The following is a 16,919-nucleotide window of genomic DNA, read 5'->3' as shown; positions in this document are numbered from 1 at the left end:
AAGACCCACACAAATGAATTAACAACTATGACAAACTGGCTGCAAGCTTAGAATAAAACTGAATGACTTAAGTGCACACACATATCACCGCTTTGTCAAGATAGTCTTATTCAATCAATACATTTTCTTCACAATAGTAGCTTTAATCGGTCAAATGTTACATCCAAAGTAGTGTTTTTTACACCTGACATTTATTTTTAGTTAGCTTTTTCTTGACATTTGTCCTTTTCACATGTATTTGGTATAATAAGACCCATGAGCTCAAAACATACTTTCCAAGAGCAAAGCATAAAAGGTTTTTACTCAATTGGGAAGACATTTTGCACCAACTCACTCGAATTGAAAAAGTTAAATGTCAAGTACTGTTATATTGTATATTTTCAGGTACTTATTTCCTTTTGACCGTCAGAAATCACTACTAGGGTCACCTCCACTGTTCTCATTCTCAAAGAGCATACTGTAAAAATGCCTTGATCATCATTTCCTCTCTCCTTAATTCAAATAAAATGCACTTTACATAATGGATAAACAGATCACTGGTTGAGGACTTGCAGTTTCTGTATAATTAACCACTTATTGCTGTGCTAACTCACTCACAACAGTGGGATGTTAAGAGATATAAATGAAAAGGAAAGAAATTGCATTTAAATAGCACCTTTCACAACCTCACAATGTCCCAAATCACTTTTCAACCAAATAAGTACTTTTGATATGTAGTCACAGTTGTAATGTAGGGAAACACAGCAGCCAATATGCACCCAGCAATGAGATACATGATCAGACTATCTAATGTAGTGATGTTGATTGAAGGATAAATGTTGGCCAGGACACCCAGTAAACTCTCCTGCTCTTCTTCAAATAGTGCCATGGTGTAGTCTGTGCCATTCAATGAATGATAAAAGTACACACATACCTCCTCCTCCACCATTGCTCTCTTCTGTGCAGACCAGGTGTAGTCTGGATAGTGTGCTATACTTGTTGCACTGCCAAAATCACATAGCTTGATAGTGCCTTGATGACTGACCAAAAGGTTTTCAACCTATATTAAGAAACAAAGCATACAGCAAAATTAAGATAAGCAAATACTGTAATAACAGTCGTCTGGCAGCACAGAACTTGAGAAAAGCTGATAATAGAGACATGTCGAAGCTTTTCGTCTTGCACTCATCAGGACAATACACAAGAATAACCAATGTAAGAGAAAACAACAACTTATACTGCATGAAAAGAGAGTGTTGATTGGTTGGCAAGTGAATTCTGATTGGTAGAGGCGTTGCCATGGAGAACGCACCAGTTTACAGTGACTGACAGTTAAATGCCAAACTTTGTTTAAAATTTAAACCAGGCAGCTTGACTCTGTTTGGTCAAGGCATTACCCTGAGGAATGAACCGGCAAATGGCTGTCATTTATTTTGTTCATTGGTTATTCTTGCGTATTGTCCTGATGAGTGCAAGACGAAAAGCTTTGATAACATGTTGCTATTTTCAGCAATTCTCAAATACTGTACAATTAAAATAACAAATCTAACGAATATGTGCTGCACATGCTGCCCGAGACAAAAGAGGGGGAAGGGGTGGGTGAGGGAAACAAGAGAGAGAGGTTTTATGAAAACAGTATCTATGCAAAGAGGCTTCAGAAAATTTTTGCAACCTTACTGGAACAGTGGGGTGGAATTTCCCTGAACGGGCTTACCCAATCTTCTGCATGACTCTGGAGAAAAACCCAGAGATATGGCAGAAATAGCCAATCCTAGTGATTTCAACAACAACTTATATTTAGATAGCACCTTTAATGCAATAAAACGTCCCAAGGCATTTTCCAGGAACTTTGTAAAACAAAGTATGACACTGAGCCATCAGTACAGGATATATCACATCAGAAGACCAAAAGCTTGGTCAAAGAGGTAGGTTTTAAGGAGTGACTTAAAGGAGGAAAGTAAGGCAGAGAGGCAGAGAGCTATAGGGAGGGTATTCTAGAGCTTGGGGCCCAGGCAAGTGAAGGTGCAGCCACCAATAGTGGAGCAATTCAAATCAAGGCTGCCCAAGAGGCCAGAATTAGAGCAGGATTGTGAGGCTGGAGCAGATGACAGAGATAGGAAGGGGTGAGGCCATGGAGGGATTTGAAAACATGGATGAGAATTTTAAAATCAAGTTGTTGCTTAACCGGGAGCCAATATAGATCAGTGAGCACAGGGGTGATAGGGAAATGGGAGTTGGTGCCAGTTAAGACACTGGCAGCAGAGCTTTGGATGACCTAAAGTTTACCAAGAGCAGAATGTGGGAGACCAGCCTGGAGTGCATAGGAATAGTCAAGTCTAAAGGTAACAATGGCATGAATGAGGGCTTCAGCAGTGGATGAACTGAGACAGGGGCAAAGTCAGGCAATTTTATGATGGTGGAAAGACGGTCTTAGTGATGGCATGAATACTCGGTCGGACGCTCATCTCGGGGTCAAATGTGACAACAAGATTGCGAACAGACTGGCTTAATCTCAGGCTATTGCCAGGGAGAGGGATGGAGTTGGTAGCTAGGGAATGGAGTTTGGAGCGGGGATCGACAACAATGGCTTCAGTCTTCCCAATATATAATTGGAGGAAATTTCTGCTCATCCAGTAGCCTGATAATTTAGCAACAGTGGAAGAGTCGAGAGAAGTGGTGGTGAGGTTGAGCTGGGTATCTTCAGCATACATATGAAAATGAACAGTGTGCTTTTGGATAATGTTGCCAAGGGGCAGCAGATGAGATATAGAAGCAGGCCAAGGATAGATCCTTGGGGGGACGCCAGAGGTCACTGTGCAAGAGCAGGAAGAGAAGCCATTGTAAGTGATTCTGTGACTACGATTAGATTAACAAGAATGGAACCACATGAGAGTAGTCCAACCCAGCTGAACAACAGTGGAGAGGCAATAGAGAAGAATGATGTGGTCAACTGTGTCAAAGGCTGCAGACATGTCGAGAAGTACGAGGAGGGAAACTTTATCTTTGTCACAGTCACATAGGATGTCATTTGCGACTTTGATAAGAGCAGATTTGGTATAGTGGCCGGGTGGAAATTTGATCGGAGGGATTCAAAGATGAACTTCCAGTAAGATGGGAATGGAATTCGGAGATGACTACACCTTCAAGAGGAGAGGAAAGGGAGGTTGGAGATCGGGCGATAGTATGTAAGCGTGGTGGGGTTAATGGTTGTTTTTTTTGAGGAGGGGAGTGAAGGCAGATTTAAAGGAGAGAGGGACAACACCTGAAGAGAGAGAACTGTTTACAAAAGGAACCAGGAGGGGAAGTTGGGCAATTAGCAGTTTGGTAGGAATAGGATCGAGGGAACAGGAGGTGGGGTCTCATGGACAAAATTAACTCAGAGAGGGCATGAGGAAAGATAGGAGAGAATCTGGAGGAAGACGCTGAGTTTAGGGCTTGGGCAGCAGGGGCATTAGAGGAAGTTTGACCAGGTGCGCTAGTGGAAGGGAGGGATGTGGCAAAGGCAGCTTATCAGATCTTCTCTATCTTATTGACAAAGAAGTCCATGATCCTCGCATTATTGAAGGTGAGGGTGGAAGCGACAGAGCAGTTTAATAAGTAGTGCAGAAAAGAAGCTGGGGGTTATCTTTGCATTCCAAGATGATCCTGGAATAGTGACCAGTTTTAGCCGACAAGTGCAGAATCCAATAGTGTTTTGTAGTGGTGCCAGATCTGGCAATGGATGGTTAAACCAGTCAAAACCAATTTCTGAAAATTTTGCCACCGTACAGAGAATCCTTCTACCAAACAAAGCATCAGCTCCTATGATTGTACCAACTGCCGCACCATGAATCTGCAGAGAAGGTATTAAAGAAGGAGTTTTAGTTACAGATGGCTTTTTTGGGGGGAGTAATGTTTTAAAATAAAAATAGTGCAAGGTGTAGATTTGTAGACTGCAATTTCCAAGGCAATACCAGGAGAACTTCCAAGTAGTTATATGCATTTTTAATTTAATTACTTCTGCTGCAATATATTAACACAAGATATGTTTGCACAGATAATGTGGTTTTCTTTTTGGACATTAGGAGATCCCAGGAGTGTGTTATTATTTGTAGGGCATCTCCTGCACAGAAAGTTTGAAAAATACTGATGAAAAGAGAAAAAAACAAGTGTCCTGGGGCTACACAAGCCTGTGTCTCAAATTGTAAGCAAACCTGTATAGTGATTTGGGACTCAATTTATGAGGAGCCAAATATAAAAAGGCACAACTGCGTTAAGTCAGGGACACAAAATTATTGGTAGATTTAAAAACAAATAGGTGAACAACAATGTAGATGCACTAATTCCCCCTCTTCCTCAATATCTGGTATAGTGAAGAATAGGATCAGGAGTCCGTCCGAGGAGGAGGGAGTGGAGTGGAGGGGAGGGAGAGAGGGGGTGGAGGAGAAGAGAGTGGATGGGGGAGGGGTGCAGAAGGAGGAGGTGGGAAGGTGAGGGGAGAGGGCCTAGGAGGAAAGGAAGAAAGAGTGGATGGGGGGGTGATGAGGGAGGGAGGGGATGGGGTGCATGAGGGGGGGAGGTGGAGTGGATGGGGGGGTGATGAGGGAGGGGATGGGGTGCATGAGGGGGGGAGGCGGAGTGGATGGGGGGGTGATGAGGGAGGGGATGGGGGGTGGATGGGGGGGTGATGGAGGGGATGGGGGGTGGATGGGGGGGGTGATGGAGGGGATGGGGGGTGGATGGGGGGGGTGATGAGGGAGGGGATGGGAGGTGGATGGGGGGTGCATGAGGGAGGGGATGGGGTGCATGAGGGGGGGAGGCGGAGTGGATGGGGGGGTGATGAGGGAGTGGATGGGGGGGTGATGAGGGAGGGGATGGGGTGCATGAGGGGGGAGGCGGAGTGGATGGGGGGGTGATGAGGGAGGGGATGGGGTGCATGAGGGGGGGAGGCGGAGTGGATGGGGGGGGTGATGAGGGAGGGGATGGGGTGCATGAGGGGGGGAGGCGGAGTGGATGGGGGTGGTGATGAGGGAGGGGACGGGAGGTGGATGGGGGGAGGGGATTGTGGAGTGGATGGGGTGCATGAGGGGGGGAGGCGGAGTGGATGGGGGGGTGATGAGGGAGGGGATGGGAGGTGGATGGGGGGAGGGGATTGTGGAGTGGATGGGGTGCATGAGGGGGGGAGGCGGAGTGGATGGGGGGGTGATGAGGGAGGGGATGGGAGGTGGATGGGGGGAGGGGATTGTGGAGTGGATGGGGTTCATGCGGGGGAGTGGATGGGGGGGGGGGAGTGATGAGGGAGGGGATGGGGGAAGGGGATTGTGGAGTGGATGGGGGAGCGGGGGGGGGGAGTGGATGGGGGAGGGGTGCAGAAGGAGGAGGTGGGAAGGTGAGGGGAGAGGGCCTAGGAGGAAAGGAAGAAAGAGTGGATGGGGGGGGTGCATGAGGGAGGGAGGGGATGGGGTGCATGAGGGGGGGAGGCGGAGTGGATGGGGGGGTGATGAGGGAGGGGATGGGGTGCATGAGGGGGGGAGGCGGAGTGGATGGGGGGGGTGATGAGGGAGGGGATGGGGGGGTGATGGAGGGGATGGGAGGTGGATGGGGGGGGTGATGAGGGAGGGGATGGGAGGTGGATGGGGGGGGCACAGTGGCGCAGTGGTTAGCACCGCAGCCTCACAGCTCCAAGGACCCGGGTTCAATTCCGGGTACTGCCTGTGTGGAGTTTGCAAGTTCTCCCTGTGTCTGCGTGGGTTTTCTCCGGGTGCTCCGGTTTCCTCCCACAAGCCAAAAGACTTGCAGGTTGATAGGTAAATTGGCCATTATAAATTGTCACTAGTATAGGTAGGTGGTAGGGAAATATAGGGACAGGTGGGGATGTTTGGTAGGAATATGGGATTAGTGTAGGATTAGTATAAATGGGTGGTTGATGTTCAGCACAGACTCGGTGGGCCGAAGGGCCTGTTTCAGTGCTGTATCTCTAAACTAAACTAAACTATTAATGATTTCCATGTATTACACAATATACAGCAGTAAAACAGGTTTTTCAGCCCAACTAGTTTGTTCTGGTGTTTATACTCAACAAGTCTATCATTCCATCTACTCATTTCAGCTTTTCAGAATACCTTTCTATTCCCTTTTCTCTCATATATGTGTCTAGTTTCCTTTTGAAAGCATCTAAGCTATTTGCCTCAATCACATCCGGTGGCAGCGAATTCCACACTCTAACCATGCTCTGAGTTGGATTTACTAGTAATTATCTTGGATATATGACTGCTAGATTTGGATTCTCCCACAAAGGGAAATATTTTCTCTACACTTACCTTGTCCAACACGTTCTTAATTTTGAAGATCCCTATCTGATCCCCTCTAAGTTTTTTATTTTCTCACGAAAAAGCCCCAACCTGTTCAATCTTTCCCAATAGTTATAAACCCCTCATTTCCAGTACCACATTTGTAAATCTTTTTTGCATTCTCTCTAGTGCTTCTACCTCCTTTTTTTAAAATATAAGTATGGAGACCAGAACTGCGCACAGTACTCTAAATGTGGCCTGACCAGGGTCCTGTACAAGTTAAACATAACTGCACTGCTTTTGAATTCTATAATGCTACAAATAAACCTCAATGCTATGTTAGCATTTTTCATTGCTGTACTGACCTCTGATGTTGCTTGTAATGATTTGTTCACCTGTATCACTAGATCCTTTTGCTCTTCTTCCACAGAATGTGTTATTTTCTAAGATGTAGGTGATATTTCCATTTTTTCTACCAAAGCACATCATCTCACATTTATCTAGGTTGAGGTTAATTTGCCACTTAGCTGCCTCGTCTGTGAGTTTTCTAACACCTTCTTGTAATATGTTGCATTCTTCCTCAGCATTAGCTACACTCCATCTCCCCCAAATTAGGTATCATCTGTAACTTTTGATAATTACTTGTTCCCAAGTCCAAATTTTTTATGTAAATTATGAAAACCATAAGCAATTATTTAGTGAAAAACGCAATAGATTTGAAGGAAAGTAAGAATACTTCAAATATATAAATATTCACTCAAGTTTTTAACCCTTCTTCCATCCTCTCAGACTTGAATTTGCATTAAGAGCAAATCTACACAATGGTGACGAGGTTATTGCATTAAGTTTTTGGGCAGTTTGCAGTATCATACTGTAGGTGATACAATCACATTCAGTAACTCTACCGCAATAAAGGACACTTAAATCAAGAGTCGTAAAACCAGCATCTTAGGGGATTGAAAGCTGACTATGGGCTTTGAGTTGGGCTTGAGAGCAAGGATTCGAATTAGTTAGCAGGAAGCACGTTGATCTTTGCTTAAGCAGCTAGCCAGGGATAGACTCATCACATATGTCACCTGAGCAACTCTTTTCCAGTCAACTCTGTTACTTTTAGATTGCCATCATCTGAGAGATATTAACTTGGCACATTTAACACTGGAGATTCAAAGTATTTCAATAAACTCAAGCTCTCTGAATTTTCTTGCAGTTACTTCGAATTTCCGAAGCTCCAAAATATGGTAAATTGGGCATCCATTTCTTCTAATTTGCAATATAACAATATTGTACTCAAGATTTTCTGGGAAGTGAGAATGGACTACTTTAAATATGAATGACTTCTTTTTGTTCCTCCAACACAGTGAAATAAGCTCAATAAAAGAATGCAGAGTATTAAACACTAAGTAACTAAAGAATGTTCTCTGTTGCTAGGGAGACTAAAACGCTGCTGGAAAAATAATGCAGAGAATAGGTTTTCTCATGGCTCCAGTACTTCAGTTTTTGCTTTTCCTGAGTATTGTAAAATTGGAGTCAATTCATGTGCCACAAATTCACGTGCATACAAAGAAAGAATTTGAATCCACAACATGTTTTGGCACACAGACTCAGTTGCAATTAAAGCATCTAAGATCATGCAAATGCAGACTGAAGGCAACCCAATAAAACAGAGTCTTGTGAAGATGCATGCAATATTTCCAAAGAATCCAACAGCCTCAGTTTATATAAACAAACCACAACACCCTCATGAGAAGACTCTTCAAGGAAAAAACTCTTACCCGTTTGATTCAGAACTATAAGAAGGAAAAGATCTGTCCTCACTTAATGCTAAAACTTAAAAAGGTGGCTGCACAGAAAGTTTGAAAAATACTGATGAAAAGAAAAAAAAGCAAGTGTCCTGGGGCTACACATTATTATTATTATAAAATGCCAAAGTGATACCAGCTCAGTGGCTGCATCCATACTGCAAGTTCTATATTGTTGCAGCTCTAAGTGTGATACATAGCTGCATTTATAGAAGTTGTAGCATGAAAACATGTAAAAGAGAAGAATGTAGAAAGTATTGAAACCAAAAATATGACGACTCAGGTTCTTTTTTTAAGAAGCAACTTCATTTTCACAACTACGATACCCAACTCAAGAATCAACTGCATTATTTTTCTGACACTGCCAGGGTAGCAGAAGCTATTCCTTACTTTGAGATCTCGATGAATGATTGGCGGTTTCTGTTTGTGCATGTGCTGCACTCCACGACAGGTCTGATAAAATATCTTGAGCACTGTATTACATGGCAATGGGTTATTTGCTTCAGCCCTCTTCAAAAACTCAACCAACTGGCCTAGAAACAAAAGGGGACAAGAAGATCAAGTTATTGTTGTACCAAGTGGTTAGCTTGTGAATATATATATATGCAAATGGATAATTTGCTTTTTCACCCAGTCAGGCTAAACATCAACCCGAAAAAGGCATCCACAAATCTATAATCAAAATCACTGTATATCCATACTCATATTTAACTTCACCTTTACATAGTTCTGTGAGTATAAGGTATTCTCCTTGTCCAGTATCAGATTCTTCTTTGCCTATGGAAGCTGCTGAGCTGAATTGCACAATGTTTGGATGCCCTGAAAGCTTTTTCTGAAGTTGCTTGGTCAAGGAGCATATTGTTCATTAAGATATAAAGGTGTATAAACTTTTAATGTCTTATACCTAATGATTATAAGGAATGCCACACAGGATCAAAGGGACATTTCAACTTTTAAAACCATCTTGCACATTGGAGTATTTGAGAAAAGAATGACAAATGTAAGGGCGAATGCAGTGATGTTGCATTCCCCACATTATTGTTCGGAAGCCTCAACTCCGAGCTTCAATGAATATGTCTGTAGTGTCACAAAGACCCAAGAAAATAGGAATTCAGGACAAAAAAAAAATCTTGCAACACATAGCCGAATAAACAACCATTTGTTTTGACAGTTATTATGAGTCACTTTTAAAAAGCAACAGACAGCTCTCAATCACCTATTCCAGCAACATTGCTGGAGATGGGGATACAGTGCACACACTGATTCTCCAGAAGTGGAGAGATATATTAGTGAGTAATACACAATCAAAAATAAAACTATTTTAGTGTCCATTATTCCTTGAGCCATTGAAAGTGTGCAACGGTGAACTACTTTTGAACTTCTACCAAGTTGTTTGTTCACTCGGTGTGGTCAGGAGAAGGCCACAAAAATAAAACTACCAATAAAGTCCATCAGCCCGTTCACTCACATATCATTTAGGTCCATATTCAAGGCATGCACAGACAAGTTTTCATCTCAGCCCTGCCCTGCAGCAGTGTTCCCTCCGCTACCATTTGCAGAACTAATCAAAACTATATTGGTCACTAGCCACATCAGTTATTGTAGACTGCAATGAAAACCCTATCCCATAGATAATAGAAAATCAAGAATAGCAGCTGAGGTACACTGGATACTGGCTACCTCAAGGAACTTAGGCATGGAAGAAATCTGTCATTAAAGTGGCCTTGGAAATAGTGGATGCATTGGTGGTCATCCTCCAAAATTCTATAGACTCTGGAGCAGTTCCTACAGATTGGAGGGTGGCAAATGTAACCCCACTATTTAAAAAAGGAGGGAGAAAAAAAACAGGGAACTACAGACCAGTTAGCTTACACCGGTGGTGGGGAAAATGCTACAGTCTATTATAAAGGATGTGATAGCAGAACACCTGGAAAGCATAAATGGGATTGGGCAAAGTCAGCATGGGTTTACGAAAGGGAAATCACGCCTAACAAATCTACCGGAGTTTTTTGAGGATGCAACTAGTAGAATTGATAAAGGAAAGCCAGTGGATGTGGTGTATTTGGATTTTCAGAAGGCTTTTGATAAGGTCCCACATAACAGGTTAGTGTGCAAAATTATAGCACATGGGATTAGGGGCAATCTACTGGCATTGATTGAGAATTGGTTGAAAGACAGGAAACAGAGAGTAGGAACAAACGGGTCTTTTTCCGGGTGGCAGGCAATGACTAGTGAGGTACTGCAGGGATCAGTGCTTGGGCCCCAGCTATTCACAATGTACATTACTGACTTGGGTGAGGGAACTAAATGTAACATTTCCAAGTTTGCAGACGACACAAAGCTAGGGGGAAATGTGAGCTGTGAGGAGGATGCAAAGAGGCTCCAATGTGATTTGGACAAGTTAGGTGAGTAATGCATGGCAGATGCAGTATAAGGTGGATAAATGGGAGGTTATCCACTTTTGTTGCAAAAACAGAAAGGCAGATTATGTGAATGGTGATAGATTGGGAAAGGGGGAGGTCCGTGTACACCAGTCGCTGAAAGCAAGCATTCAGGTGCAGCAAGCAATTAGGAAGGCAAATGGTATGTTGGCTTCATTGCAAGAGGATTTGAGTACAGGAGCAAGAATGTCTTACTGCAGTTATACAGGGCCTCGGTGACACCACATCTGGAGTATTGCGTGCAATTTTGGTTGTCTTTTCTGAGGATGTTCTTGCCATGGAGGGAGTGCAAAGAAGATTTACTAGGCTGATTCCTGGGATGGCAGGATTGACGTATGAGGAGAGATTGGGTCGACTAGGCCTATATTCACAAGAGTTTAGAAGAATGAGAGGGGATCTGATAGAAACCTATAAAATTCTAATAGGAAAAGACAGACTAGATGCAGGGAGGATGTTCCCGATGGCTGGGGAGTCCAGAACTAGGGGTCACAGTCTCAGGTTACGGAGTATGCCATTTAGAACCGATATGAGGAGAAATTTCTTCACTCAGAGGGTGGTGAACCTGTGGAATTCTCTACCGCAGAAGGCAGTGGAGGCCAAGTCATTAAATATATTCAAGAAGGGGATAGATATATTTCTTAATGCCAAAGGGGGATCAAGGGATATGGGAGAAAGCAGGAACAGTGTACTGAATTAGACGATCAGCCATGATCTTTTTTGAATGGTGGAGCAGGCCCGAAGGGCCGAATGGCCTACTCCTGTTCCTATTTTCTATGTTTCTATGTAAAATCTCGGTGAATTTTGGGAGTAAGTATTAAAAAAATCTTTGGCAATGCCAGCAGACTTTTATTTTAAAAAAGTAAACGTTTTCATTAAAAAAAAACTGAAAATCAAGGATGGCACAGGTAGGACCATAAATTAGTGAGCAGATGGGTTCATCCCTATGATTTGAGACAACTTTCAATCCCAAGTCTTGGCATTACAGGGAAATTATGTATTTCCTCACTATAGGAAAGGGAAGGAAAATTAAATAAAAATTGGCAGTGAATCACCGTAAACCCAGGTGTATTGGCTCAAGAGCAGCAGTTGGAATTTCCTCAAAGCATTATCTGATCGACTCCTCAGCCATAAACAGCATATGCACTTGGGGGAGTAAGAAAGCATTTATAGACAGGTAATAATACACAAATATCCAGAATTTTCTGGAACTCAACAGCATAAGTATGGCACAACAGCAATGAAGTGACATTTTTTTTCCAACTAAGGAAACACGCATGCACATGATTTACACTTATTTTATGCCAGAATGTCGGTAGACACAAATTTGTCAATTGTTTGCACCATTTCCCAGATATGACCACCCAAACTTTCTGCTGCCTGTACACACAACTCCAACCCCAATGCAAATGACCAGCTCATACAATTTTCCTACACCCACATCAGTATTGTGCTCAGATAAATGTGCACAGCATGACCCTTCACCTGATATTGGCAGAACTGAGGCCTGGCCTATATTTAAACAAAGTGCAGAGAGTCTCAAAGCACTAAGCAGCTGGAATGGCCTCCCCAATGGGTAAATCCCTGTCCTGCATAATAAAAGAGGCAGAAATGCAGCTGAGGTAAAAAGTTTAGAGAGTGAGGCGGCGTGGCAGAAGACAGAAGCCCACTCGCTATCACCCTTATTGACTGCACAGCACTTGCGCTTGTTTTATACTGATTTTAATGCCTCAGTGTAGGCTATTAGGCTCTGCGTGAAATTTTGTTGTTAAGTTCTTGTCAACAAGATTGGCGCAGAAGCCAGCGTAATTTCTGCATAGGAGTGATTCAAGAAATTCTGAGTCAGTTTTACCTTGCTCACAAATTAAAAGGTTAAATGATTCTCTGCACCTCCCTTCCCTGCCTGCTGTGTAGTTTCCAAATGTTTTCTCAGGACATGGCAAAAAAATAAGATACTTTGGAAAAGCTTAACAGCTCTCTTGCTAAACAAATATCGTTTTTGTTTTTAAAAAAATGAATCAGTCTGACTTTCCAGTTTCTGCCAGTAGGTTCTGTATGACGAACACCGGAAGTCTAGTTTAACTTTGTTTATAGAATTTTACTAACACAAATTTATGAAAATCACAGCATTTTGAAAGCCAGCAGCAGACATGGGGTTGGGCTGGTATCAGTACGACTTTGGAAATGGGTTTCTGGCTGGTTAGATGCAGGTGCAGCATGGACCTGCCTTCAGTGTTTGAATGCTCTGGACATTACACTACAGCCTAGATGAAGTACTATATAAACAAAGTTAATCTTTTACTTTCAGTGTTAGTAGTGTCATGCTAGGCCCCCACCTGCCCAGAATGAGGCACATTAACTTTGTCATGAACATTGATTTTAAACTGTTACTAGAGTGAGGGAGTGAGGGGAGGACTTGTTGAACAGATTAGCCATGGCTGGAAAAGATATTTCCATATTAACAGACAGTGTTTGGAATGACAAAGTAGCCATTCCCTGACATTCAACTCACAATGGACTTTTGATCACCAGACGTTGAAGGTGAGGTAGCTTGCATTCCAGGTTGACTGCTAAGATGGTCGAATACACAAACGGACATGGTCAAACCAGTTAGTCACATGACTAACCTGCTGGGCAATCTGGGTTTTTTGAACTTGTACAAACAGTTTGGGCAAAATGTCTGTTTGCTCCTGGACTGAAGATGTCTCTCCTGTCTGCTCCCATCTCTTTCTCACAAGCCTCTGAATCCACTGAAGACACGTGAATCCCAAGAGAGAAAAGTCTTCTACAGCGAACAAGGTTTAAGAAGAATATTGGGCCCCAACGAAAAGCAAGATCTACCTACAATCAAGGACTCTACAGTGAGTTTGAAGAACCGTAACAACAACTCTTCAGATATTGCCTCAAACCTTGACACTTTATTTTTTCTTCTGCTCTTTTCTGTCTCTATTTGCATGTGTGTATCGCGTATGCATGCTAGCGTGGGGCACCGTATTAGAGTTTAAGTTTAATAAATTTCAACTTTTCTTCTTTATACCTAAGAAAACCTGTTTGTGCTGGTTTCTTTGCCTTATAATTGGAAAGCAGTGAACAAGGATTCACCAAGGGGGAGCTAAAAACACAGTGCGTTTAAAATTAAACTTACAGCAAGACCAGGTGAAGGCTGAAAGGGGCCCCTAGACCTCTTTCTCACCTGGTCGTAACAATAGCCAAGATTAGACATTTCAAACAAGGCAGGGAACTCATGGTGCTTTAAATGTTACCTCATATTTACAGTGCCTGAATGGACAGACAAGTGCTCGAACATTAACCAGACACTGTTTGGGGCAGTTACAGTATTAATTATAAAACACTCCTAAAAGCGAGGATGAAAAACAAAACATGCCACATTCAATTACAATGTACTATTTAATACACTGAATAGCAGTCAGTCTTGCTTGAATAGTTGCATCTCTAATCCTTATTCTACTCACAGACTGTTAGATCCAGAGATAAATGCCTCTATTCATGTGGTTCTGTTACAAAAACAAGTTTTTCCTACTACTTGTAGCCAAAGCACTAACAAAAACTGAAACAAAAATACTATTTAAAAAGCACTGAAATTCAACAACAGCCTCATAAAATTTCTAGATTTACCTTCTATTTTCAACACAATGCAACATGCTATTTGTCAAAGACAGAGCATCCAGTTTACATGCAAAACTCAGAAAGACCTTTTCACCAGACATTTAGCAATGTTGTAAAGTCCAACCACTTTTCTGCTGTAAGATATGTTATGTACTCATCCTACAGATTTTCACGACATAGCTTCCATACAGCACAATCATGTACCAGAAGAAAACAAACCTAAGCTTCACCATTTACAAATATAAACTGCAATTGAGAGCTAATAGAGTAGGAAACCTAATGTCCCAAGTTATACACTAATCCATGTTCCAAGAAGTATTTGTTCAAAGTTTCACAAACATAAATTACACAAGGTTGATACATCACGGAACAGAATGTGAAACTACAGTGCAGTTTGAAGCAATACTCATACTGTACCGTTACGACCTCCAGACCTTTCTATTCCAATGCTCTCTGGGCAGCTTCCCAACATGTGCACCCTCTGTAAAATTGAGCTCATGCAAAACTCTGCTGCTTGTATCCTAACTTGCACCAAATCTTGTTCACCCATCACATCAGTCAGACAACACGTCAATTTTAAGATTCTTATCTTTGTTTGTAAATCCCTTCATAGGCTGCCCCTCCCTAACCCTGTAACTTCCTCCAGCACAAGCAACCTCCAAGATCTCTGTGCTTCTTCCAATTCTGGCTTTTCATGCATCCTCTAATTTCATCACTCCACTATTGGCAGTCATGCCTTCAGCTGCGTTGCTCTGGTAATCCCTCCCTTAATCTCTCCACTTTATTTCCTTTAAAATGGTCCTTAAAACTTATCTCTTTGACTAAGCTTTTGGTCATGTGTCCTATTATCTCGTGTCGCTTGGTATCAAATTTTATTTGATAACACTCCTATGAAGTGTCTTGGGACATTTAACTACGTTACAGACACTACATAAATGCAAGTTGTTGTTGTACCTCAGAGAAGCCAAGTTCATTTGTTGACCACATGCAGGTAAAGTGCAACTTGCCTGTTAATCAGACAACTTCCCCTGCAAAAACAAATATTATACAAACCAGCACCTACTCACAACACCTTCACCACTCGTTCAAAAAAGAGGTGTGTTTTCTGCACAAGTACTGTGAAAGCAAAAACGATGTGCTTACACAGATCAAAATCAATATTAAAAGGTATGTTTTGAGCAGTAGGATGTTTACAGATTACAGATCACAACCATGCTGTTTTGGGAACAGAATTCAGGAAGGCAGAAGAACTAAAGACTCCCCTATATCCCACACAGAGCAGCATCATCAGAGTCCAAGACTAGATGTCTGTTCAGCCCTACAGCCAGGGATTGCACAGACTTCAAGAAAACATGAGCGAAGACAACAGCAAACGGAAGGGGACAATGAGGTTGACTGCTAGAGTAACTGCATCAGGCACAGGGACATTGGTCACTGCCACTGACACGTCAATGTGCGTTATCAGATGGCTGCACTGCAGAGACAAAATACAAGTTACCACAATAACATTTCCTCTCATGGGTTCAGATGAACCACAATGATGATCATTACATCTGCATACAAAAAGGCTGGTTACTTCATTACGATATTTGGGCTTGGTAACAATTTGCAAACAAGAACAATTCTCACAAATTTGCTTGCCATGCTGATAGTATTTGACTCACATAAAAGCAATAGTGATAGAAAAAACTCATCTAGTCAATTGCTTTTGAAAAAAGTGTATAGAAGTGTGGAATGGTGACATGCAGGTTCAAACACTTACTCTAGCACGTCCTTGTTAACAGCCATGCAGCTGCTGTAGAGAAGCGCTAAGTGGAGCACCGCCCCAGCAGGGAAATGAAACTGCACAAAAGAAGGCAAGAACTGGCAATTATTAAAAGCTTTCCACAGCCTCCGATATCCCAAAGCTGTTGTGACGTAGGCAAATGCAACAGCCAACCGGCATATAACTAGGTCCGACAAATAGTGATTAAATAAATTACCGGATAAACTATTTCTGGTGGTGTTGGTTCAGGGATAGATTTTGGCCATGACAGCAGGGAGAACTCCCCAGCTCTTCTCCAAAGTAGTGCCATGAGATATGCTATGTCCACCTGAGAGGCAGATGGAGCTCAGTTTAATGTCTCATTCCAAAGACAGTAACCTCAGACAGTGCAGCACTTCCTCAGTCATGCACTGAAGCATTATTCTGAGCTATGCACTTAAGTCATTGGAATGGAGTTTGGACCCACAACCTTCTGACTCAAAGCCAAGAGTGTTATAACTGAGTGAAGGCTTAATGGGCAGCATCTGCTGAACTGCTTTCATGACCTAGTGGTATCCAATCAAGTGCAATAATGGAGATGGGTTAGGGGAAACCACTCGACATCTTCTCTATGGAGGGGAAAACCAGTGAGGAAGAAAGCTCTGAAAGTTAAAAGTAGCAGCAGGAATCTTGGAATGAATGTTGTGTGAATATGGTTTCCTCACTTACCCATGGAAAGGGCACAAAATTGGTAATCAGACTTGACACATTTTAAAGTGTTGTTTTTTTTTAAAAAGGTGGCGGCTATTGTTCCTCAAACTTCTCCTTAAAAAAGCCAGAGAAGCTAGAACCAGTCAACCAGTGCAGACAGGATGGACTTCCATGCTGTAAATTCCTATGATTCCACAATAGGACTTCAACTAACAAAAGGATACCATAAAGCAAACTTCCTGAATGATTGCTTTGCTCTTCTCTTCCTCATTTGACAAAAGTCTCTGTAACACAAAATAAGATCGCATGAATTTTCAATAATTAAGCAAATTACGCTTAACTTTAAATTGTC

General features: G+C 42.4%; 1 protein-coding gene across 5 annotated transcripts in view; it reads right to left on the bottom strand.

Moving 5' to 3' along the window:
* The window catches only part of gak (cyclin G associated kinase), a 134,521-nt gene that overhangs the window by 87,503 nt on the left and 30,099 nt on the right, over positions 1 to 16,919 (bottom strand). For 2 of the 5 annotated variants that reach the window (XM_068030463.1, XM_068030464.1), the window contains exons 3-6: positions 16,792 to 16,851; positions 8,765 to 8,879; positions 8,438 to 8,580; positions 914 to 1,039 (exon numbers count right to left, since the gene is read on the bottom strand). In XM_068030463.1, coding sequence (XP_067886564.1) covers positions 914 to 1,039; positions 8,438 to 8,580; positions 8,765 to 8,879; positions 16,792 to 16,851 — 444 coding nt within the window. Of the gene's footprint in view, positions 1 to 913; positions 1,040 to 8,437; positions 8,581 to 8,764; positions 8,880 to 14,529; positions 14,678 to 16,791; positions 16,852 to 16,919 lie in introns of those variants that run through there. The other 3 variants (XM_068030465.1, XM_068030466.1, XM_068030468.1) reach the window with 3 other exon arrangements.

This window comes from Heterodontus francisci, chromosome 4 (genome assembly GCF_036365525.1).
Source record: "Heterodontus francisci isolate sHetFra1 chromosome 4, sHetFra1.hap1, whole genome shotgun sequence".
Lineage (NCBI taxonomy): Eukaryota > Metazoa > Chordata > Chondrichthyes > Heterodontiformes > Heterodontidae > Heterodontus > Heterodontus francisci.
The sequence above is the reverse complement of the archived record's forward strand: the minus strand, read 5'-3'. Positions and strand labels throughout refer to the sequence as shown.